This window comes from Oncorhynchus kisutch, linkage group LG26, assembly GCF_002021735.2.
Source record: "Oncorhynchus kisutch isolate 150728-3 linkage group LG26, Okis_V2, whole genome shotgun sequence".
Classification (NCBI taxonomy): domain Eukaryota; kingdom Metazoa; phylum Chordata; class Actinopteri; order Salmoniformes; family Salmonidae; genus Oncorhynchus; species Oncorhynchus kisutch.
The window spans coordinates 30069093-30093452 of NC_034199.2; the positions used below are offsets into that span (position 1 = coordinate 30069093).

Here is a 24360-nt window from a genome sequence, read left to right on the forward strand (position 1 = left end):
ACACATACATAATACTAAAATGCTAAGAGAAAATAGTAATAAAGTACAAATAGTAATTATATGCACGCACACCCAAAAAGGTATAAGCACTACAGAGGGCTGGTGGAACTAGTCGGGAGAACGGCCTACGGCTAGACAAAGGCAGAATGGCACAAAACATCAACTTGCTAACCAGGTGTCTGCGTCTGCCCCTTCCCAACCATCACCCCCAGTCCCCTGCAAGCAATAAATAAATGGTATGGTAGTAAGAATAATGTAAGGATACAAAGTTACTTTTTAACATGTTTTTTCATGTCTTAAAAATGTTTTACCTTTGTTAGACACATTTTAAATGGCTTTTACAGATTTGATGTTTACAAGGAAAGTACTTTTATTCATGGTTGTTTTCATTGATTTTAACACATACTTTTTAACAAATTTAAATGTAACTTTCAAATGCTGTGTTTTATGCTTTGTTGCCGTTTTTATGTGTATAAATGTAAAAAATGTATGAGCTGTTTTTAAAGGAAAAGTGTTAACTTTTCCAAAAGAAAAAAAAAATCTGTTTATCAAAGTAAGGTGGATAACTCCTTGATCCTGCTTTGTGACATTCCCCTCAGGTCTTGATGTGTGTGGTGTGTCCAAGCAGCAGATTAATGAAGATCAGTAGTTTATATGAAAATCATTCCTGCATGTCTCGTCCGTGCCCTAAAGCTGATCTGGGTACTGATCATCTGAGTAGAGACTTAATTAAAGTTCCTCTTGTTGTCCTGCTGCTGATGTACACATTTGTATTTGATTAAATTGATATGAGGTGACTGAAAGACAGGATGTCTCTTTTTCATGTGAATGCTTGTGCTTTTGTTTCCATGTAGAGATTCAGCTGGTGTTCAGTTCATCAGTTCTCCCCATTGATCAATATCTCTATTTAAACAGGTTTAGCGTCATCCTTAACCCTATCAGAGAAAATGTGAAAAGTTATCGAATAGAGATGAAGCAAGGTTTATTCAAACAGAAATCACAATTACAAAACATGATAATGGTCAACCCTGAAGTGAAAAGCTCATTGAAGATGAGCAGTTCCATTCTAGCCTTACGTATAATATAGAACACATTTGACATCGACAAGTTCAGCAAGCTCATTTATTTTACACTACATCCAAGAACAAAACACAAATTAACTCTCCAATTTAAAGATTGATCTATAATAACTTTAAAATATGATGTAATATTATCAGAATGAGAAATCAATGGTTATAAACTGAGGAACTGACGTCTGTGAAGTCACAGCTGGTTTGGCCAAATTGTGCTGTTGTTGCACAGCAGTCTTTCTGTTGCATTTCCTAGTAGCTCTTCTGGTTAATGCTGAGACTGGAGAAAGGTGTGGCTGCTGATCTGGACCATTGACCAATCTCTGGTGAATCCTTTAGACCTCTGAGCCAGGGCTTTTGTCAGTTGTACCTGTGTTGACTTTGGGCAGAGTTGTGTCTTTAGAGTTGCCAACTGCTCCTGTTTCGAGTTTGGGCGTGGCCGTCTTGTCTTGCTTGAGTGTCATGCCCTCCTTATCAGGGATATTGCCAACCGCACCTGATTTGAGATTGAATCTGACCTGCTCCTTGAACACAAGTGCCTTGCGTTGCTCACGGGCTTTCTTATAGTTAAAGTAGTGACCTAAGCCATTGCTGACACTCTCCATGACACCCTGTGCTATGGCTCTGAAGTTACGAGACTGCTCTTCCTTCTCCTCACGCTTGGCCTCCTCCTTCTCTCTCAGGCTCTGTATCTCCTCCTTCATGGCTGCCTCTTTCTCTGTGAAGCCCTTAGCCATCAGCTTTTCCTGCTCACGGAGCTTGCTATCTAGCGCTCTCTCCAACTCATGTTGCTTCTCCTTCGCCTCCTGGACCATCTTAGTCTAAAATCACAGAGGGACAACATAAAAAGCAATCTGCATTTTCTCAAAGACTACTGTGTTTACCTCCCTCAGTTACTACAATCTGTGGTTATAGTTAAAAAATATAAAATATAATTTTATGAGATATGGTATACTATAGGTTCCCAGTGTTCATACATACCTCTAGCTGACAGATTCCCTCCTGATGACTCCTCTCCTTCTCCTGGATCAGTTTCTCTAACTGGTGCTGTTTCTCTGCCTCCATCTTCACTGCCTGTTCAGCCAGGGCTCTCTTCTCTTGCTCCTCTGTGTCAGAAAAGACAGTAGCCAATGGCTATTTCTCAAGTGCAAACTGATTGATTCATGGTCTGAAAACCATTTGAACACCAAAATGTGACCCAGTATCTGAGATAAAAGTAAGAGGATTGATGTATTTCATTTTTGCATTGTTGTTTTCCTTTGTTTTTCTCTTTTGTTAATTTTGTTGGTGGCTTGAGGGGGGGTGACGTCTTGGATGGTTAAGAGGCAGCTGTCGGGGAAATGTTGGGGGGGAACTTGGAGGGTTAACTTGGGTTAGCGTTTGGGAACTTGGGCCAGTTGCCGATAGGTGGCTGGTTCGGGTCCCCATTTGGACTTAGTGGAAGATCTGCACGTCGGCACCCTGGTTGATATTGTGGGTCGCTGTGGATGGGAGTCTGTTAGATGACTGAATGTAATTTAAATGTTGAGCGACTCACTGCAGGTAGATTGTATGTTCAATGAAAAATATATAATAACAAAAAGAGGTGCGTCAGGCCCCGAAGGTATAAATGGGATTTTCCAGATGCGAGTCAGTAACAGACTACTACTACTTACATAAACACTAAAAGATTCAAATTGGATTCAAAACAATTTATTTATAAACTGATATGCATTTTATATACAACTTCAAATGATAATATCCAAATGATTCATATTTTGCATCAATAGACAACGTTCTCAAATAATATAAGACCATAAAAACAAGACTGAACAAAAATAGAAACGCAACATGTAAAGTGTAAGTCCCATATTTCACGAGCTGAAATAAAATCTCAGAAATGTTCCATACACATAAAAAGTTTATTTCTCTCAATTTGTTTGTACAAATGTTACATCCCTGTTAGTGAGCATTTCTCCTTTGCCAAGATAATACATCCACCTGACATGTGTGGCATATCAAAAAGCTGATTAAACAGCATGATCATTACAGAGATGCACCTTGTGCTGGCAACAATAAAAGGCCACTCAAATGAGCAGTTGTCACACAACACAATGCCACAGATGTCTGAAGTCGAGGGAGCATGCAATTGGCATGCTTATTGCAGGAATGTCCACCAATTGAATGTTAATTTCAGTATGTCTCACCGGCCTCAAAACCGCAGACCACATGTAACCACACCAGCCCAGGACCTCCACATCCACTTTCTGCACAAACTGTCTCAGGGAAGCTCACCTGCATGCTCGTCGTCCTCAACAGGGTCTTGACCTGACTGCAGATTGGCCACCTTCGATGACCACTGGCATGCTGGAGAAGTGTGCTCTTCACAGATGAATCACAGTTTCAACTGTACAGGGCAGATGGCAGACAGCATGTAGGGTGTCGTGTTGGCGAGCGGCTTGCTGATGTCAACGTTGTGAACAGAGTGCCCCATGGTGGCGGTGGAGTTATGGTTTGGGCCAGCATAAGCAACGGACAACAAACACAATTGCATTTTATCGATGGCAAGTTGAATGCACAGAGAAACTGTGACGAGATCCTGAGGCCTATTGTCGTACAATTTATCCGCGGCCATCACCTCATGTTTGAGCATGATAATGCACGGCCCCGTGTCGCAAGGATCTGAACACAATTTTTGGAAGTTGAAAATGGCCCAGTTCTGGGATGCTCTGGATCGACATTGTGTTCCAGTTCCTGCCAACATCCAGCAACTTCACACAGCTATTGAAGAGGAGTGGGACAACAATGATGGACTGATCAACTCTATGCAAAGATGTGTTGTGCTGCATGAGGAAAATGGTGGTCACACCAGATACTGACTGGTTTTCTGGTCTACACCCTACTTTTTTTAAGGTATCTGTGACCAACAGATGCAGATCTGCATTCCCAGTCATTTAAATCCATAGATTATGGCTAATGAATTTATTTAAGTTAATTGATTTCCTATGTAATTCAGTAAAATATTTGAAATTGTTGCATTTATATTTTTGTTCAGTGTATATTATGATTAAAGAAAAGTCTTAGTTACTAGTCTAGAAATGTTTTCATTAAAGCCTCTAGATTTAAGTGCTATACTAGTACAGTGATAATTTCACCAAAATCTGTAAATACATATACTGTATGAGAAAAATAATACATTGCTCTTGCATATAAAGCTTATACTGATACTAAGCATGACTATCAATTTGACTTTCCGCTTTACATTGATAGATAAAAGCAAACAAATGTGTACATGCTCAAGTAATACACAATGTTTCTACTTCATAAAAGCTCCCCTCATGAGCTTATATTGAAAGAAAGTGTTGGCAGCGTCCAATCCAAGTCGAAGAACAGGCATGACTGTAGACTCAAGGAAACCACCTCCTTCCTTCTCAGGTTTGTTGCTCTTCTTGAACTCCTCTATCTCCTGTCTCATTAAGTCAGCCTTCTCCTTGTGGCCCTTCTCCAGCAGATCCTTCTGCTCCTGCATCTTGCACTCCAAGGCCCTGTGGAAGTCCCGTTCCTGTTGCTTCATCTCCTCCTTCATCTTCTCTTCCATCTGCTTCAACTTCTCATCTTTGCTTCTGCGATCGTCCTCCATGGTGCGCTCCATCTCCAACCGTTTCTCTTCAGCAGCCTTCTTCTCCTGCTCCAGCACAGCTGATCTCTCCTTCTCCTCTGCATGGTCCAAAGGAAGAGTTGTGGTAGGAAAACACTCTAGCTTCTGGACTACTCATGTTCTCTCTCATATGGAGTCAACAGACAGCCCCTGATCTTTTCCATGTTCTGGAGTAGGCCATAACTTTTAGATTACTCTTTCAAACATCCCAGATCTATGTTGACTTCGTGCAAGATTATCACCAATTTATTGTGAGAAGTCACTCCAACCAGAAAACTGAATGCAACCAGATAATAAAATCCCGATGCTATAATTTGGACTTACCGTGGATCTTTTTCTCATTTTCGGTCAATTTTTTGTCAGCTTGCAGGATGGAATTCTTCTCTAGACTCTTATCCCTCAGGAACTGCTCAAGAATCTCCTCAGCCTGTAGAAAACACCCCCAAAGGCTACATGTTTTATCATTGGTTGATGGCAATCTGTTTCTGGTATGATGCTGCAGATGGAAGCTAACATGGAAGCTAATCATAAGAGGTTGATAGAAACAGCAATCCATCTACGAAATTGAAACTAAGTGGATCGGCCTGAAAGATGAGAACAGCTCCAGTGTTTAATATGGATTTTTTGATGAATGTTTCAGCCCTAGCAAGGATTCTCACCCGAACTCCTTTATCAGGCTTGGCCCGGTACTGTGCCACCATGTTGTCATGGTGACTGCAGTAAAGCTCATATCCTCCAGGTGTGGCATAGATCCCCTCCTTAATCTTCTGGGCCATCGGAACAGACAGCTTCTCCAGAAGGGCCGCACACTTCTTCTCTGAGGCATCCTCGTTCTGGATGAGAAGGTCAGCGTAGTGCTTTGCAATGGCCACCTGCAGGAGTCAAGACTGTTTTGGGGAAGCATTTGTAGAAAAAGTGGTCCTTGACAGAGTTAAGAACTAAGGCAGTGTTTGTACCAGGCACAGATCTGAAATGATGACCCTTACCGCCAACGCTTTCAAGAAATCCCCATTTTTGTCTTTGAAGGATCGTTTCATGAAAGCCTGCGTGGCCTGGTGGTCTGAGCGGAGGTGATGAGCTGAAATCTGACCCATGGCCACAGGGAATAAGGCCTTCACCTCCTCCATACCGCTCTGGTATACCGCCTGGCCCTCATCCACAGCAGCCTGGTTCTCAATTTGAGCCATGGCCAGCACCGCATTCTCCAGACAGGGCACAGAGCCTTTGGCTATGGTCTCCACATAGGTTTTAACCAAGTGGCCGAGCACTGCAATCAGATAGAGGCGGGAAGAAAGATAAGTGTAAACATTTGGTGGTACAATAACATAGGCTAAAAAAAAATATTTTTTATTTCACCTTTATTTAACCAGGTAGGCTAGTTGAGAACAAGTTCTCTTTTACAACTGTGGCCTGACCAAGGTAAAGCAAAGCAGTGCGACACAAACAACAACAGAGTTACACATGGAATAAATAAGCGTAGAGTCAATAACACAATAGAAAAAAGAAAGTCTATATACATTGTGTGCAAATGGCATGAGGAGGTAAGGCAATAAATAGGCCATAGTAGCGAAGTAATTACAATTTAGCAAATTAACACTGGAGTGATAGATGTGCAGATGATGTGCAATACTGGTGTGCAAAAGAGCAGAAAATAAAAGCAATATGGGGATGAGGTAGGTCGATTGGATGGGTATTTACAGATGGGCTATGTACAGCTGCAGCGATCGGTTAGCTGATGTTTAAAGTTAATGAAGGAAATATAAGTCTCCAGCTTCAGCAATTTTTGCAATTTGTTCTAGTCATTGGCAGCAGAGAACTGGAAGGAATGGCGGCCAAAGCAAGTGTTGGCTTTGGGGATGACCAGTGAGAAATACCTGCTGGAGTGCGTGCTACAGGTGGGTGTTGTTATCGTGACCAGTGAGCTGAGATAAGGCGGAGCTTTACCTAGCAAAGACTTATAGATGACCTGGAGCCAGTGGGTCTGGCGACGGATATCTAGCGAGGGCCAGCCGATGAGAGCATACAGGTCGCGGTGGTGGGTGGTATATGGGGCATTGGTGACAAAACGGATGGCACTGTGGTAGACTGCATCCAGTTTGCTGAGTAGAGTGTTGGAGGCTATTCTGTAAATGACGTCGCCGAAGTCGAGGATCGGTAGGATAGTCAGTTTTACGAGGGTATGTTTGGCGGCGTGAGTGAAGGAGGCTTGGTTGCCAAATAGGAACCCGATTCTAGATATAATTTTGGATTGGAGATGTTTAATATGAGTCTGGAAGGAGAGTTTACAGTCTAGCCAGACACCTAGGTATTTGTAGTTGTCCACATATTCTAAGTCAGAACCGTCCAAAGTAGTGATGCTAGTCGGGCAGCGAACGATTGAAAAGCATGCATTTAGTTTTACTAGCGTTTAAGAGCAGTTGGAGGCCACGGAAGGAGTGTTGTATGGCATTGAAGCACGTTTGGAGGTTTGTTTACACAATGTCCAAAGAAGGGCCAGATGTATACAGAATGGTGTCGTCTGCGTAGAGGTGGATCAGGGAATCACCCGCAGCAAGAGCGACATCGTTGATATATACAGAGAAAAGAGTCGGCCCGAGAATTGAACCCTGTGGCACCCCCATAGAGACCGCCAGAGGTCCGGACAACAGGCCCTCCGATTTGAGACACTGAACTCTGTCTGAGAAGTAGTTGGTGAACCAGGCGAGGCAGTCATTTGAGAAACCAAGGCTGTTGAGTCTGCCGATAAGAATACAGTGATTGACAGAGTCGAAAGCCTTGGCCAGGTCGGTGAACACGGCTGCACAGTACTGTCTTTTATCAATGGCGGTTATATCGTTTAGTACCTTGAGCGTGGATGAAGTGCACCTGTGACCAGCTTGGAAACAGGACTGCACAGCGGAGAAGGTACGGTGGTCAGTGATCAGTTTATTAATTTGGCTTTCAAAGACTTTAGAAAGGCAGGGCAGGAAGGATATAGGTCTGTAACAGTTTGGGTCTAGAATGTCACCCCCTTTGAAGAGGGGGATGACCGCGGCAGCTTTCCAATCTTTAGGGACCTCGGACAATACGAAAGAGAGGTTGAACAGACTGGTAATAGGGGTTGCAACAATGGAGGTGGATAATTTTAGAAAAAGAGGGTCCAGATTGTCTAGCCCAGCTGATTTGTACGGGTCCAGGTTTTGCAGCTCTTTCAGAAAATCTGCTGTGTGGATTTTGGTGAAGGAGAAGCTGGGGAGGCTTGGGCAAGAAGCTGCGGGGGGTACGGAGCTGTTGGCAGGGGTTGGGGTATCCAGGAGGAAAGCATGGCCAGCCATAGAGAAATGCTTATTGAAACACTTAATGCATCTGTGCAGAATCTGCTGATTTTTTACTTACTTCTCCCGGTTACTTTATGGCCCCCTTTGACAGTTTTTGTACGGCTCTCCTGGAAAATGAAGCGGCAGAAAGTATCTGCAACCTTTCGGAAGCTTCCACAGAGATCAGCCTCGTCCATGGAATCCAGATGGGGCATGTTGGCAGGAGTTGTAGGAGTGGGGAATACAAAGCACTTGCGCGAGGGGAAGTAGTTCCGGATGCACTCTCGTGGGAGGTTGTACATCAGGTTCTTTTTACCCCCACCTGAATGATAGTCAGCATTCACCATTACAGTTGACATTAGTCTATTTTTAGGGCCAGTTTCCCAGACACAGATTAGGCCTTGTCCTGCACACAAACGTGTGTTCAATGGAGAATCTCGTCTGGAGGCCTAATCTGTGTCTGGGAGACTGGCCCTTAGTTCACCATCCAAACATAACAATCATTAACAGACAAGCATATATAGAGATATGCATAAATGAACTTAAGGCAGAAGACTTTATGACCAATAAACAAACTGGATAAAATAATTGTGTCACTTGATTTATGAGTCTGTTTGATCATGAGTGTAATCCTACAATACATTTTCATAGGAATGATTTTATAACGTGTAATTTAGCAAGTGTCAGAGCAAATATCAATCTTCTTGTTTTTCAACCTCTGTTCTTGTGAGAATGATTGTTCCAATTGTATAAATGTTCATGGGGAGCACTATTCTAGAGACATTGTGCACAGTTGATCATTGGGGCGGTGGCTAGTGCTAATGTCACCTTTTCTGAGTTCCAGGGAATGCTCCAGATACTCATCTTCGGTGACGTTTCTGCCGTCGATCTCGAGTAGTAGAGTGAAATCTCTGATGGTCCACACGAAATTTGGAAAGAACTGCACAAACTGGGCGTCCCCTCCTTCCTCGTCATCGTGAGAGGATGAAGCTGCACTGGAAGAATTCACCTTGATCCGCTCTGTCAGCTCACTCACATATCTTTAGGGCCGGTTGAGGATTGACTGATCAAATCTACCAAAGTAGCTGCTACAGTTGTACAAGGACTTGCTTTTCAACAGTTATAGCATACAAGTCATTTCAGTTTCATTTTGAGTGGACTGTGTCCACATGCACTGAGTAACCCCTAAGGGAATGGATACAACAAAGTACAGTGTGTTGAACATTCTGCAAACACATAATTAAACGCTGTCAGTAACACAATATATTGCTCCAGGTCTATAAGGACATGTTGCTCAGCATCCAATAGATATACAAACATACAGCACTTTCACTTTCAATATGAGAGGGACTTCCCAGAAATGGGCTGGTTGGGGGAAATATCCCTTACCCATGTGACCTGTCCACCTTTTAAAGTCAATAGGAAAGAAAACTGGGAGGTTTTCCATGGGGAAATAGATATTGGTTTAAAGGATACTGGAGGTTCTCCACGGCTTGATTGTCGATGGTCCCTCGACTATTGTAGACCAGAGTACTGCTTAACAGAATGGCCAAGGAGAAGATCCAGGCATCATTCTTAGAATCTCCCTGAAACAAGTATGACAACCGCAACATGTATTTGTGATCTGGCGAAATGTAATGAAATTATTTAAAATGTGTGCGTTTAGATATGTGTTCACTGTGCTGATTAGTAATGTGAATTCTAAAGAGACTGAACTTTGACCTCTCACCTTCTCCACATCCCCCAGCCCCTCTGTATCCAGCAGCACCAGGGTGTGGTCTCTATTTTCAGGATGAGGCACACACCACATCCAGATTCCCTTAGTCTTAGATTGGATGGTGGCGCCAAGGGCAAAACCTAAATCAATATTTCAAAGACCAATTTCAGAAAAAAATTATGTAATACAATTTATTCTCTAAACCAGTGTGTGTACTGATGAAAATAAACATTTAATTGGGCATTGACTATTGAGGTACAGCTGATGGTCAAACCAGTCTGTACATTTTGATTTGTTTCTCAGCATCAGTCTCACCTTGTCTCTTTCCAGCCAGCTTGTTCATGAGGTAGGACTTGCCGGTGCGGTACAGCCCGACCACCGCCACCACTACGACTTGCTGGTTCAGTCCCATCAGGTACTCGATGGCACCAGGAACTACATGAAGCTCGCCGTCGGCGTTTTCGACCAGGCACATTGGGGAATCCATCGTCAAATGATTTCACAGGATGATTGGCCTACAGCTCCCAGAAATAGTCAATCTTTAATAAAAATATCAATTAAATATAGTTCAGGTGAAATATTTATATACGTTTATTATCGATTCCTTCTATAAATTAAGCTCACAATGTGAATATAGTCTACTGCATATGCCATGCAAATATATTATTAAAAAGATCTGCACCATGAAACAGCTTAGCCATATGCATACCAACATTTAGTTAAAGTGAAGTTAAATTATTGTCCAATGACAGCTTCAATTTCATTATGAAATTCGTCTGCAAAAATGTAATGGTTTCCTGCTATGGTACAGCATTCGTCGGTCCTACTTACATAAACGACTCATCCACAAATCCTCTCCAAACCAACTGAGGTTAATCGCAGAGGAACAGTGTCCTGCTGGCTATTTATTTGCTGCGAAACAGAAAGTGAAAGTTGCCTAGGCTTTCTTTCTGTTAACTTTTTTTCACCAGCCCAATATGAGATTGAACTGACGCAAACTCCTTTTAAAATCATCAACAAAATCTTTCAAAATGTCAGAAGGAAATGCAATAGAAATATTCAATTGTGAATGGCGTTATTGAGCCTATTATCGAGCTATTGTTCAACTAGGAATAATGCCACTTCCACGTGGTAGTCGGAACTAGAAACTGGAGAGAAAAAAAACACGGAACTCTGAAATCTCTGACTTCAGAGCGTTCAAGTAAACTGGGAAATCTGGAGGAAAAAACGAGCTCCGACTGAGATTTATTTCCATCTCGGAATTCCAAGTCGGGAAATCGTGCCTCTTTCTAGAGCTCCTACTTTCCGACATGAAGATAACTGACATCATGACATGATTTGACCTCGTTTTTTTTCTTTACCGAGTTCCCAGTTGTCGTGAACGCACCATTATATACGTGCGATTCAACCAGTTAGGAAGGAAGTCTGACATTTCGGAATGTTCTAGTTCCCACTAGCACGTGATCGCGGCATTTAATGAATAACTGCGCAGAGCAGGGACTTTTATAAATCACATATTTCTTTAACTATCCTAACGCTGACCACAGACTGAATAATAACCCACTACAGCTTTGCCGAGGTAAACTCCCTTGCACTACTTACATTTAGGATTATTATTTTTTTTTTTACATATTGATTTGCAAGTTGACTGGTTATATGAAAAATACTTGATCCATCCTTAATAATGTAGGCGTTTGCGGTTAATTCATTTATTAGATAACCAGAAAAAATCTTCTGACAAAGGCTATATCTGCCACATGATTTAGCCTACAGTAGAAACAGTATGTGAATTTGTCTGTAGTCTACATGCTGGACATAAAATGTATGACAAAACGTACTGTATTGAGACTGAATTAGAGGGTGATCTCTCTGGAATTTATACACTGATTGAGTAGGTAAAGTTATGGGGATTGTACTCCTAATAGAGTGACGGTGAGAAAGACAGTTCCTCAGTTTAGGGTTCTTTAATGTTGATTGGAGGTTAAATGTTTGCAATTCTGTGACATGCCACTCAGCTTTTAAAACTCCAATTAACTGTCCATTTATCCATACAAGATGTGGTCTGGAAATAATAAACATGAATACAATGGCATCAATACTAAGAAGGCACATTCATTTAGCAATAGCAGAACGAGATATACAGCTTTCATCTGTTATAATAATCCAATGACTGAAACGAAATGACAAGTAGCTACCAACATCAGACTAACCATCTAACAATGACAGGTGAAAATGTAGCTAACAATGTTAGATAGCTACTATAAAAAAGAGACACAATTGATCAGTTTGGCCTGGCGGTAGGCTCTAGGAAGAGTTTTGGCTACTGTGTTCTTGGGGACCTTCAATGCTGCAACATTGTTTTGGTACCCTTCCCCAGATCTATGCCTCAACACGATCCTGTCTCTGAGCTCTATGGACAATTCCTTTGACCTCATGTCTTGGTTTTTGCTCGGACATGCACTGTCAACTGTGGGACCTTATATAGACAGGCGTGTGCCTTTCCAAATCATGTCCAATCAATTGAATTGACCACAGATGGACTCCAAGTTGTAGAAACATCTCAAGGATGATCAATGGAAACAGATGCACCTGAGCTCAATTTCTAGTATCATAGCAAAGGGTCTGAATACTTATGTAAATAAGGTATTTCACTTATTTAAAATGTCTAAATCTGTTTTCGCTTTGTTATTATGGGGTAATTGTGTGTAGATTGCTGAGCATTTAAAAAAAATCCCTTTTAGAATAAGGCTGTAACGTAACAATGTGGAAAAAGTAAAGAGGTCTGAATACTTTCCGAAGGAACTCTATATAGAGACTTTACAGTTGGCACTATGTATTCGGACAGGTTTTTTTACGTGCTTCAGCACTTGCTGGTCTCATTCTGTGAGCTTGTGTGGCCTACCACTTTGCGGCTGAGCCATTGTTGTTCCTAGACGTTTCCACTTCACAATAACAGCACTTACATTTGACCGAGCCAGCTATAGCAGGGCAGAAATTTGACGAACTGACTTGTTGTAAAGATGGCATCCTATGACTGTGCCACGTTGAAAGTCACTGAGCTCTTCAGTAAGGCCATTCTACTGCCAATGTTTGTCTATGGAGATTGCATGGCTGTGTGCTCGATTTGATACGCCTATCAGAATCGGGTGTAGCTGAAATAGCCAAATCCACACCCCGCACCCCTTCTGCCGACCCCTTGCGCCCTCATAGTTTGGGAACCACTGCTGTAGGCTACATCCCAGTAAACACGGACAAACACTGATGTCTTTTGGATGTCTTGAATCAATCATAGACGTCTGTTTGGTTCAGACATTGTCCAGTCCGGACCGGCCTTGATTTGGTCGAAAAATAGATGGTATTTTCAACTTTCATTCAGAACCGAAAAATGACCCAATTTTTTTTAACATTTATTTTTTATGTCTGGAAAATAGTATTTTAGATGTATTTTCAACGTCTTTGCTTTCTGGGACTATTCTAGCTTTGTGGGGTATAGGAGAGGCAATTTATTTTGTCTAGCCTAGGGCGACAGAACGGCCGGGACCGGGCCTGAATTTATTATATATTTTTTGTCACTGTCCACCCAATCTGTTGATAAGCCTTGATTCACTCTTTATCACCTGTTCCTGTGCCTCCTTTATCACATTACATTTTAATTGCAATAAAAAAGTCTGTAGGGACTGTGACACAGACACAGTACCCTACCCAATTAAAAGTTATTGTGTGTTGTTGCCATTGTTTCTATAGGTCAGCATCATGACAGGCCAGAGAGTATCCATGAAGGAACCAGTATGTCTGATAGAGAACGACAATGATGGGAAGCTGCGTGTGGTCCGCAGTGCACTGGACATCCTGGACCAGATTGACCAGCATGTGGTAGTGGTGTCGGTGGTCGGGCTGTACCGCACCGGCAAGTCCTACCTCATGAACAAGCTGGCTGGAGAGAGGAAAGGTGAACCACTCAAGCATTTTTTTTAATCTATGGTCCAAAGTCCGAACAATGTACATAACAATATGCATGACCTCAACACTGTTATATGGATAAGGAATGATTATGTATAAGATCATTATTTCTCATAAAGATAGGGTAATAGAAATGTGAAACAGAAAATCTTAACTTATGTACTGCATTTGTCATTCAGAGTTAGAGACAGATTTGCTGCACCAAAGTACAGATTTGTCCTGTTCTGAACACATTATGCTATGTTTTTTTCTCTCCAAAATTGGAAATTCGACACATCCTGTTATTGCGTTGTGGAAACTACAGTTTCTCTTTGTTTTACACCATAACATACAACCAGACAGCAGAGCAAACATCAAAAACACATTTTGTTCCAACCACATTTGTTCTAGGTGGGTTGTGTAGATCAGGGTGCCGTTTTGCACTGGCTGTTAGTTTCACTTTCAGTCTGTCAGTATGATATACAGTATAACTAGACAAACATGTTCATCTGAAAACCAGCAGCCTTGAGTTACCACTTTACATCCTGCTGCCTCTTTACAGATTCCATCCTAAGAACCGTTTTTATCCTCTGTCCTCAAGGTTTTGCCCTGGGAGCCACCATCCAGTCCAAAACTAAGGGCATCTGGATGTGGTGTGTGCCTCACCCTGACAAAAGAGACCACACCCTGGTGCTGCTGGATACAGAGGGGCTGGGGGACGTGGAGAAGGTGGGAGGTCACTCTCTATCAAAAACCTTTTATGGTTCAGATTGTTTAGATGACAGAATATAGCATGGGATTTTACCCATAGCAATGTTATCTCAATAAACTGTGTCTAGTACTGATAGCTGATGTCATCATCTGTATATAATGTCTGACTTACAAATGTATGATGTATACCCATTGATTCTAAAGAGTATAACAAATAAATAAGGACCCATGAGCTTAGTTCAACTGTCATACCCCATCAGAACCCAAAATATAAGCTTGTTTTACTCCAATGTTTGTAAATGTAAATAAACTCTGTATAACATCATGGTTAACTACAATTATGATGTCACGGATGGTGAGTCATTGCACCCATAGCTCAGTCTATGAATTTCAGTGGTTACATTTCTTCAGGCCCATCCCTCAGCTCTTTTTTTGTTAGCTTTTTTTTAACCAAAACTGAGGCAGGGTGTGGCTTGGTTAATGTTTCAATTAAGGATTCCAGCTTTGACCTTTATTTAGGTAGGGAGCCCATAAAACGGCGTATGGAGTAGACATTTAGTTACTGACTTAATTTCACTCTAGTCTGAACAGAGTACCAATGTGTTCCTTCTGTTGTGTCTGCAGGGTGATGAGAAGAATGACAACTGGATCTTTTCCCTGGCTGTCCTGCTCAGCAGTACTCTGGTGTACAACAGCATGGGAACCATCGACAACAACGCCCTGGAGAAACTACAGTATCCTTCAGCAGGCCTATAAAGAAATATAGTGTAGTGTTGTATGTCTGGGTTCATTTCATCCCCAACAACCGAACCGACTTCAAAAAGCACTAATCACTCAGCACTATATTGTATGTTAGTATATCTGGGTTCATTTTGTCCTCAACACCAACTGCTATAGCTATGTGACAGAACTGACAGAGCACATCAAGGTGAAGTCCAACCAGCGAGACGGGGAGGAATCTTCAGAGTACCTGCGTTACTTTCCTTCCTTTGTGTGGACAGTCAGAGATTTCACCCTGACCCTGGAGGTTGATGGGAGACCCATCACAGCCAATGAGTACCTGGAGAACGCTCTTAAACTGAAAACAGGTGAGAATACTAACTAGTACATAACTGGATTGATGATAGTAAATATGAATATATGAATACATACATACATAAACATAAAACGTTGTTGCGCACATAGAAGTTGTTCATTTAGGCTGATATGAATATTTTTTCTTTTTACAAAAGGTCAAAGTGCAAAGGTTCAGCAGTACAACCTGCCTCGTAGTTGCCTGCGGAACTATTTCTCTCCTCGCTGGTGCTTTGTGTTTGAGAGGCCAGCCAGCGGAGACAAAATGAGACGTATGGAGGAGCTGACCGACGCTGACCTGGAGCCTGCCTTTGTGGAGCAAGCCAAGGAGTTCTGTGACCACGTCTTCAATGAGGCCAAGACCAAGACCCTGAAACAGGGCCTGAAAGTTACCGGCAGACGTGAGTATAATTATTATAATACAACAAATATACTAAAGTACAACAGCTGATACTACAACCACTTCCTCTACTACCACTGATACTACAACCAATTCCTCTACTACCACCAGTGTGCCACCACTACTACCAGCACCACTACAACTACTACAATTTCATTTACTTCTTCTACAAGTAGCACTACTATTTATACTACTTCCATCGCTACTACATCCATCACTACCACAACTATATATTGAGTGTGCAACACATTAGGAACACCTTCCTAATATTGAGTTGCACCCCCTTTGCCCTCAGAAAAGCCTCAATTCGTCAGGGCATGGAAAAAAACAAGGTGTCAAAAGCATTCCACAGGGAGGGATGCTAGCCCATGTTGACTCAAAATGCTTTCCACAGGGAGGGATGCTAGCCCATGTTGACTCAAAATGCTTTCCACAGTTGTGTCAAGTTGGCTGGTTGTGCTTTGGGTGGTGGACCATTCTTGATACACACTGGAAACTCTTGAGAAAATCAGCAGCATTGCAGTTCTTGCATGACACACACGAACTGGTGCCTACTACCGTTCAAAGGCACTTAAAACTTTTATCTTGCCCATTCACCTTCTGAATGGCACTCACACAATCCATGTCTCGAATTGTCTCAAGGCTTCAAAATCCTTATTTAACTCATCTCATCCCCTTCATCTACACTGATTGAAATGAATTTAACAAGTGATATCCATACGGGATCATAGCTTTCACCTGGATTCACCTGGTCAGTCTGTCATTGAAAGAGCAGGTGTTCCTAATGTTCTGTACACAGTTAATTATTATAATAAGAGTACGACCCATGCAATTTCTAATGTTTTGTATGTATGTATGTATGTATGTATGTATACAGTGCATTCGGAAAGTATTCAGACCCCTTCCCTTTTCCACATTTTGTTATGTTATAGCATTATTCTAATTTGATTATATATACTTTTCTCAGTAATCTCCACATAATACCTCAATGACAAAAACATTTTATTTTATTGCTAACTTATTACAATAAACAGAAACCTAATTTACATAAGTATTCAGACCCTTTGTTATGAGACTCGAAATTGAGCTCAGGTGGATCCTGTTTTCATGGATCATCCTTGTTTCTACAACTTCATTGGAGTCCACCTGTGGTAAATGCAATTGATTGGACATGATTTGGAAAGGCACACACCTGTCTATATAAGGTCCCACAGTTGACAGTGCATGTCAGAGGAAAAGCCATGAAGTTGAAGGAACTCAGAGACAGGATTGTGTTGGCACAGATCTGGGAAGGGTACCAAAACATTTCTGCAGCATTAAAGGTCCCCAAGAACACAGTGGCCTCCATCATTCTTAAATGGAAAAAGTTTGGAACCACCAAAACTCTTCCTAGAGCTGGCCACCTGACCAAACTGAGCAATCAGGGGAGAAGGGCCTTGGTCAGGGAGGTGACCAAGAACTCGATGGTCACTCTGAGAGAGCTCTAGAGTTCCTCTGTGGAGATGGGAGAACCTTCCACAAGGACAACCATCTCTGCAGCACTCCACCAACCAGGTCTTTATAGAAGAGTGGCCAGACGGAAGCCACTCCTCAGTAAAAGGCACATGACAGCCTGCTTGGTGTTTGCCAAAAGGCACCTAAAGACAATCAGATTTTTAAAATTTATTTAACTTTTATTTAAACAAGGAGTCACATTAAGATTAAAAATCCATTTTACAAGAGAGCCCTGTATACATTACAATAAAAACATCACGTGTATAAAACAATATAATTCAGCACATAATAAACCAAAATAAACATATTTAATAAAAGCAATCACCATGAGAAACAAGATTCGCTGGTCTGATGAAACCAAGATTGAACTCTTTGGCCTGAATACCAAGCATCATGTCTGGAGGAAACCTTGCACCATCCCTACGGTGAAGCATGGTGGTGGCAGCATCATGCTGTGGGGATGTTTTTCAGCGGCAAGGACTGGGAGACTAGTCAGGATCAATGCAAAAAAAATGAATGGAGCAAAGTACAAAAATCCTTGATGAAAACCTGCTCCAGAGCGCTCAGGACCTCAGACTGGGGCAAAGGTTCCCCTTCCAACAGGACAACGACCCTAAATGTGATATTTCAGTTTTGAATTTTTTTATACATTTGCTAACATTTCTAAACCTGTTTTTGCTTTGTCATTACGGGGTATTGTGTGTAGATTGATGAGGGAAAAAAACACAACTTTAATCAATTTTAGAATAAGGTTGTAATGTAACAAAATGTGGAAAAAGTCAAGGGGTCTGAATACTTTGAATGAATGCACTGTATATAAGTTAGTCCGTGTCCAGTTTATTAGGTACGCCCATCAGGAATCGGGTTGGACCCCCAATTTTATCCAGAAGAGCCTAAATTCTTTGGGGCATTGATTCCACAAAGTGTGGCTTTCAAACTTTGCCCAATTGGTATCAAGGGACCCCAAGGATAAATATCGTTATATATTATCAAGTTGATGGCACATTCATCTAGCGGCACCTACATAAAGCTGAGTAACTCACTCATTCATGGCTTTGGATCAAAATAAATAAGTACCAACATTCTTTCTGATAGCCTTTTAATAAAGACATGTTTTGGTTATCCTGACCTGGACACCATGTACAGTATTATGGGATGTTAGCAGGACAATATACCTTTACCAACACCTCTCTGTATTTTGATACTTTGTGGATGGGGGCTCCGGAGTGGATAGGGGCTCCCGCAGTGCAAAATGCGTTGCTACAGACGCAAGGTTCGATACCCGTGCCAGCTGCCACCTGGAGACCCATGAGATGGCTTTTGGTTTTAATATAGAATCCTCCAGTCCAATCCTCCTGCCGCAGGTAGCCTAGTGATTAGAGCATTGGGCCAGTAACTGAAAGGTTGCTAGATCGAATCAGACAAGGTAAAAATCTGTTGTTCCTAGGGTGTCATTGTAAATAAGAACTTGTTCTTAACTGACTTGCCTAGTTAAATATAATAATACATAAAATATATGTACCTGTGTGAGGGAGACATGTACAAAGATTACTTGGAGAGTCACGTCATATTTTTCAATATACTGTAGGCCTACCGTAGGCGACATGAGTCTCACTAGTGTTGAGTAATGTGCTGTTAAAAGTGGTGGTCTTATTTATTTAAAGAGCATATTGAAGTTAGGATAGGATTTGAAGCAATAGCCTACAACTATTTTAGCATCATTTCGCGCTGCTCTGAGACAGGCATGGGGACTGGTCTTGATAAATCAATGAGATTTTTATTTTCACTGACTCTTTGATTGGGCATTGGTTAGACTACAATGCTATGAAATGTAATGCTCTTAGTGTAACCTTTATTTAACTAGGCAAGTCAGTTAAGAACAAATTCTTATTTATAAGGACAGCCTACTCCTTCCTCCCTGTCAGTGAAATGAACCCCGGGCTCCAGCGTGCCCGCACGACACAGAGATTTAAGTACTGTAGCCTACTCCTGACCTTTTTTGGGGAATAGAAACACCATAATATTAATCTAATTAATTAAGCAACATTTCTTAAAATCAGTCCCATATACTATGTTCTTATAAAAAAAGGTTTTAAATTCTCTAGTACAGCCACTATTGAAGGCTATCAAATGCTTCTCAAAGATGTCCTCATGTACCAGTGGTTGGCACTTAAATAATGTGCCATAGAATTCTGTGGCACCATGCAAGCTGTGCCGCAGTACACTGCAACTTTTAAAGGAAAAACCACTGTAACTAAATACCTCAATGTCTGCCTGCTTTATATAGCAAGTCACAGCAACGTGACACACTGTCTATAGGAGCCAACTACACTGCTCAAAAAAAATAAAGGGAACACTTAAACAACACAATATAACTCCAAGTCAATCACACTTCTGTGAAATCAAACTGTCCACTTAGGAAGCAACACTGATTGACAATAAATTTCACATGCTGTTGTGCAAATGGAATAGACAACAGGTGGAAATTATAGGCAATTAGCAAGACACCCCCAATAAAGGAGTGGTTCTGCAGGTGGTGACCACAGACCACTTCTCAGTTCCTATGCTTCCTGGCTGATGTTTTGGTCACTTTTGAATGCTGGCGGTGCTTTCACTCTAGTGGTCGCATGAGACAGAGTCTACAACCCACACAAGTGGCTCAGGTAGTGCAGCTCATCCAGGATGGCACATCAATGCGAGCTGTGGCAAGAAGGTTTGCTGTGTCTGTCAGTGTAGTGTCCAGAGCATGGAGGCGCTACCAGGAGACAGGCCAGTACACCAGGAGACGTGGAGGAGGCCGTAGGAGGGCAACAACCCAGCAGCAGGACCGCTACCTCCGCCTTTGTACAAGGAGGAGCAGGAGGAGCACTGCCAGAGCCCTGTAAAATTACCTCCAGCAGGCTACAAATGTGCATGTTGCTGCTCAAACGGTCAGAAACAGACTCCATGAGGGTGGTATGAGGGCCCGACGTCCACAGGTGGGGGTTGTGCTTACAGCCCAACACCGTGCAGGACGTTTGGCATTTGCCAGAGAACACAAAGATTGGCAAATTCGCCACTGGCGCCCTGTGCTCTTCACAGATGAAAGCAGGTTCACACTGAGCACATGTGACAGACGTGACAGAGTCTGGAGACGCCGTGGAGAACGTTCTGCTGCCTGCAACATCCTCCAGCATGACCGGTTTGGCGGTGGGTCAGTCATGGTGTGGGGTGGCATTTCTTTGGGGGGCCGCACAGGCCTCCATGTGCTCGCCAGAGGTAGCCTGACTGCCATTAGGTACCGAGATGAGATCCTCAGACCCCTTGTGAGACCATATGCTGGTGCGGTTGGCCCTGGGTTCCTCCTTATGCAAGACAATGCTAGACCTCATGTGGCTGGAGTGTGTCAGCAGTTCCTGCAAGAGGAAGGCATTGATGCTATGGACTGGCCCGCCCATTCCCCAGACCTGAATCCAATTGAGCACATCTGGGACATCATGTCTCGCTCCATCCACCAACAGACTGTCCAGGAGTTGGCGGATGCTTTAGTCCAGGTCTGGGAGGAGATCCCTCAGGAGACCATCCGCCACCTCATCAGGAGCATGCCCAGGCGTTGTAGGGAGGTCATACAGGCACGTGGAGGCCACATACACTACTGAGCCTCATTTTGAATTGTTTTAAGAACATTACATCAAAGTTGGGTCAGCCTGTAGTGTGGTTTTCCACTTTCATTTTGAGTGTGACTCCAAATCCAGACCTCCATGGGTTGATGAATTTGATTTCCATTGATCATTTTTGTGTGATTTTGTTATCAGCACATTCAACTATGTAAAGAAAAAAGTATTTAATAAGAATATTTAATTCATTCAGATCTAGGATGTGTTATTTTAGTGTTCCCTTTATTTTTTTGAGCAGTGTATTTTCGTGAACCTAATAAACCGGCCACTGAGTGTATATATGCAGATTCTGCTCACTCACTCACTCTCTCCCTCTCTCTCCTGCAGTTCTGGGGAACCTGGCAGAGACATATGTGTCTGCCATCCGGAGCGGGCAGATCCCCTGCCTGGACAATGCTGTGTTGGCGCTGGCCCAAATTGAGAACTCCAGTGCCATCGAGAGGGCCAGGGCCCACTACCAGAAGGGCATGGCTGACTGGGTGGCCTACCCCACAGAGACCCAAGAGGAGCTGTCTGAAGTGCATGCTGTCATGGAGAAGGAGGCTGTGGCCATATTCATCAACAACTCCTTCAAAGACGAGGACCAGAAGTACCAGTTGGAGCTCATGGTATGGGAATATAGATTCTATATTCAATGAGTCAATATTACATTTAATGATACATGTCTTTGACAAGATTAGGTTAATTTGTCATTTGGGTGAACTATCCCTTTTATGGTACCATTTTATTACCTCAACTCAACCAAGACATTCTGGTTTGTTCTGGTACATTCTGAACCAACCTCTTTCTATAGAAAGTGCTTCAAGAGGAGTATGAGAAGATCTGTCAGAGGAACTACAAGGAGTCCCAGAAGTCATGCGAGTCCAAAATCGAATGCATCTTTGCCCCCCTGGAGGAGAAAATAAGGGATGGCTCCTACATGACCCCTGGAGGATACAAAGAGTACTGCAATGACCTAAAACTGGCCACCAGCGAATACAGATCGGAGGGAGGCAGGGGAGTGAAGGTATTTTGGGGAGGTGGTGCTTCAGCTATTTTAGAATATTATGTAATTATCATGTTTTGTGGATGCTTGTCAAAGGAGTTATGAATGCACTGATGTGATGTTGAAAGTTATATATTATGTGTGGTGGTTCCAGGGTGAAGAGGTACTGAAGGAGTACTTGGAAAGGAAGGCCAGCATTGGTGAGGCCATCCTGTCAGCAGACCAGTCTCTCACTGAAGCTGAGCAGAGAGCAGAAGGTGATATTATAAATATAAAACTAACATCTGCCAAATCAGTGTGCTAAAATGACAACACACAACCTGATGACAACATTCTAGTGACCACCACATGAAGGCTTACCTATCACTCTCTCTTTCCCTTGGTCTCTCTCTGTCACTCATACTCTCTCCCTCTTTAGCCGAGCAAGCAAGAAGGGAGGCATCTGAGCGGGAGAATCGAGCCATGGAGGAGCAGCTGGTTGTCCAGGAGAGGTTGAGAGCGGACCAGCAGAGGACGTATGAGGAGAATGTGAACCAGCTGATGGAGAGGATGGAGAGAGACAGCAGAAATGCCATAGCAGAGCACGATAGAGTTCTACAGGCCAGACTGAAGGTAGGAATAAAAAAAAACACAAACATTGAGAAGTACACTTTAAAACTACAGTACCTGTAGTAATACGATGTGTGTCTGTGTACACTGCATTTGTCAGTTATACACTGTGTATGTGATGTACTGTATGTGGCAAACTTTATTTGTCATTTCAGGAGCAGAGTGATCTCCTCCAGCAAGGATTTGATGACAAAGCAAGCCAAATGCAAAGAGAGATAGATGCCCTTAAGGATGCGAAGGCACAAGAGGTAGAGAATAGGCCATCATTCATTAGCAAGGCTCTGGATACTGTTGGGACTGCAGCTACAATGTTCCTACCAGGAATATTCCCCAAAATTGGAGGAATAGCTTTGAAATTATTTTCAAAGTTGTTCTGATGAAAGTTCTCAAGGAGAATGATAAACTATCAAATTAGTATTATTCTCATAGACAAGTTTAATCATTTATTGATTCAATCAGTATTTATTGAAGTTAATGACTGACTTACTTTAGATTAAGCACTTAAGTAAGGTTGTATTTCTTTGGTGTTATGTTAGTTTAGACTACAATACAAAAAAATTAAAGGAAAGCTTTAATTAAGCTTATTTTTTTTACTATTACCTTCTAATATTGAAAGATTGATCAGTGCCTAAATGATCTACTTATTGCACCAGACATGCTTCCCTAGTTATAGTTATGCATCCATAGTTATAAATGATGTGGTTAACTGTATGGCTAATAGGCAACATTGACCTGTCAAAAGCTTTCGATACTGTTGATCACTCACTGCTAATTTAGAGGCTTTCCTCAATTGGCCTGCATGTAACTGGTTTAAAAATGACTTGACAGATAGAACTCAATGTGTATCTACTGATGGTGTTAAATCAGGTTTCCTGGATATTATGAAAGGTGTCTCGCAGGGGTCAATTCTGGGTCCTGTACTTTTCACATGAACAATATCAACTTGTCTGTTAAATTGTAACCTGCACTTGGTATGCCGATGATACTGTTGTGTGTGCTATTGTCACCATATTAGCTAACATCATTGTCAACATAGCTACTGGAACTAACGAGTTAGTAAACCCACTACACTGACACAGTAGTGTACAGCAAGCAGTATAGCAATTACACCGGCGGGCCCCAGTGGCAATAAAATAAGGAAACCGAAAGCTTACCTTGACTTGGAAGAGTTCCAGTGTTGGATAGCCTTAGCCAGCTAGCTAGCATAAATAGAATTCCTCTCTTTATGAGCAGGGTGTTTGAGTAGGCTAAATTAGCTAGCTCCATTAGCTAGCTAAGAAAGTGAAAGTGAGAAAAAAAATACAACAAAATATAGCTAGCTAGCTCTCTCTCTCTTTTGCTTCTCCTTAATTTAGAATAAATTAATCTGTTCAAAACTGTTCAACTATTTTATATCTCTGAGTCAACTACTCACCAGTTTGTATGCTAGCTAGCTGTAGCTTATGCTTTCAGTACTAGATGAATTATCTGATCCTTTGATTAGGTGGACAACATGTCAGTTCATGCTGCAAGAGCTCTGATAGGTTGGAGACTGTCCTCCGGAAGTCATCATAATTACTGTGTAAAATCATGTCAGGGGGTGAGAACCATGAGCCTCCTAGCTTTTGTATTGAAGTCAATGTACAAAGAGGAGGATGGAAAATAGCTCTCCTTCGGCTACAACATGGTGCTACCCCAGTGTGTTTTAATCAGTTATTTGGTGACATGTTCATATAGTTAGTATAGTTTTAAATAAAACTGTTTAAAATGTTTCACAATTTTTTTATTCACTG

General features: G+C 42.1%; 2 protein-coding genes across 5 annotated transcripts; one reads left to right on the plus strand and one right to left on the minus strand.

The window, feature by feature from the left end:
• Positions 1-965: 965 nt before the first annotated feature.
• Positions 966-10914, minus strand: LOC109870807 (guanylate-binding protein 1). 4 transcript variants are annotated; one of them, XM_020461443.2, is made up of 11 exons: positions 10552-10914; positions 10036-10235; positions 9733-9860; positions 9480-9589; positions 8832-9043; positions 8083-8325; positions 5694-5974; positions 5367-5579; positions 5032-5134; positions 2052-2176; positions 966-1891 (listed from the first exon to the last, which is right to left on the minus strand). In XM_020461443.2, exons 2-11 carry the CDS (start codon positions 10205-10207, stop codon positions 1406-1408), a joined length of 2073 nt encoding a protein of 690 aa, XP_020317032.2. In that variant the 5' UTR covers positions 10208-10235; positions 10552-10914; the 3' UTR covers positions 966-1405. The 4 variants fall into 4 exon arrangements, with proteins under 4 accessions (XP_020317032.2, XP_020317031.2, XP_020317033.2 ...); XM_020461442.2 differs by having other exon boundaries at positions 10036-10259; positions 10552-10879; XM_020461444.2 differs by lacking the exons at positions 966-1891; positions 2052-2176 and adding an exon at positions 2747-4766 and having other exon boundaries at positions 10036-10259; positions 10552-10833.
• LOC109870810 (guanylate-binding protein 1-like) lies at positions 10871-24339 on the plus strand. Its single transcript, XM_031805595.1, has 11 exons — positions 10871-11299; positions 13465-13669; positions 14261-14388; positions 14995-15104; positions 15268-15458; positions 15603-15845; positions 21322-21602; positions 21788-22000; positions 22134-22236; positions 22398-22591; positions 22744-24339. The coding sequence occupies exons 2-11, from the start codon at positions 13474-13476 to the stop codon at positions 22963-22965; spliced, it is 1881 nt and encodes a 626-aa protein (XP_031661455.1). The 5' UTR covers positions 10871-11299; positions 13465-13473; the 3' UTR covers positions 22966-24339.
• Positions 24340-24360: the final 21 nt, after the last annotated feature.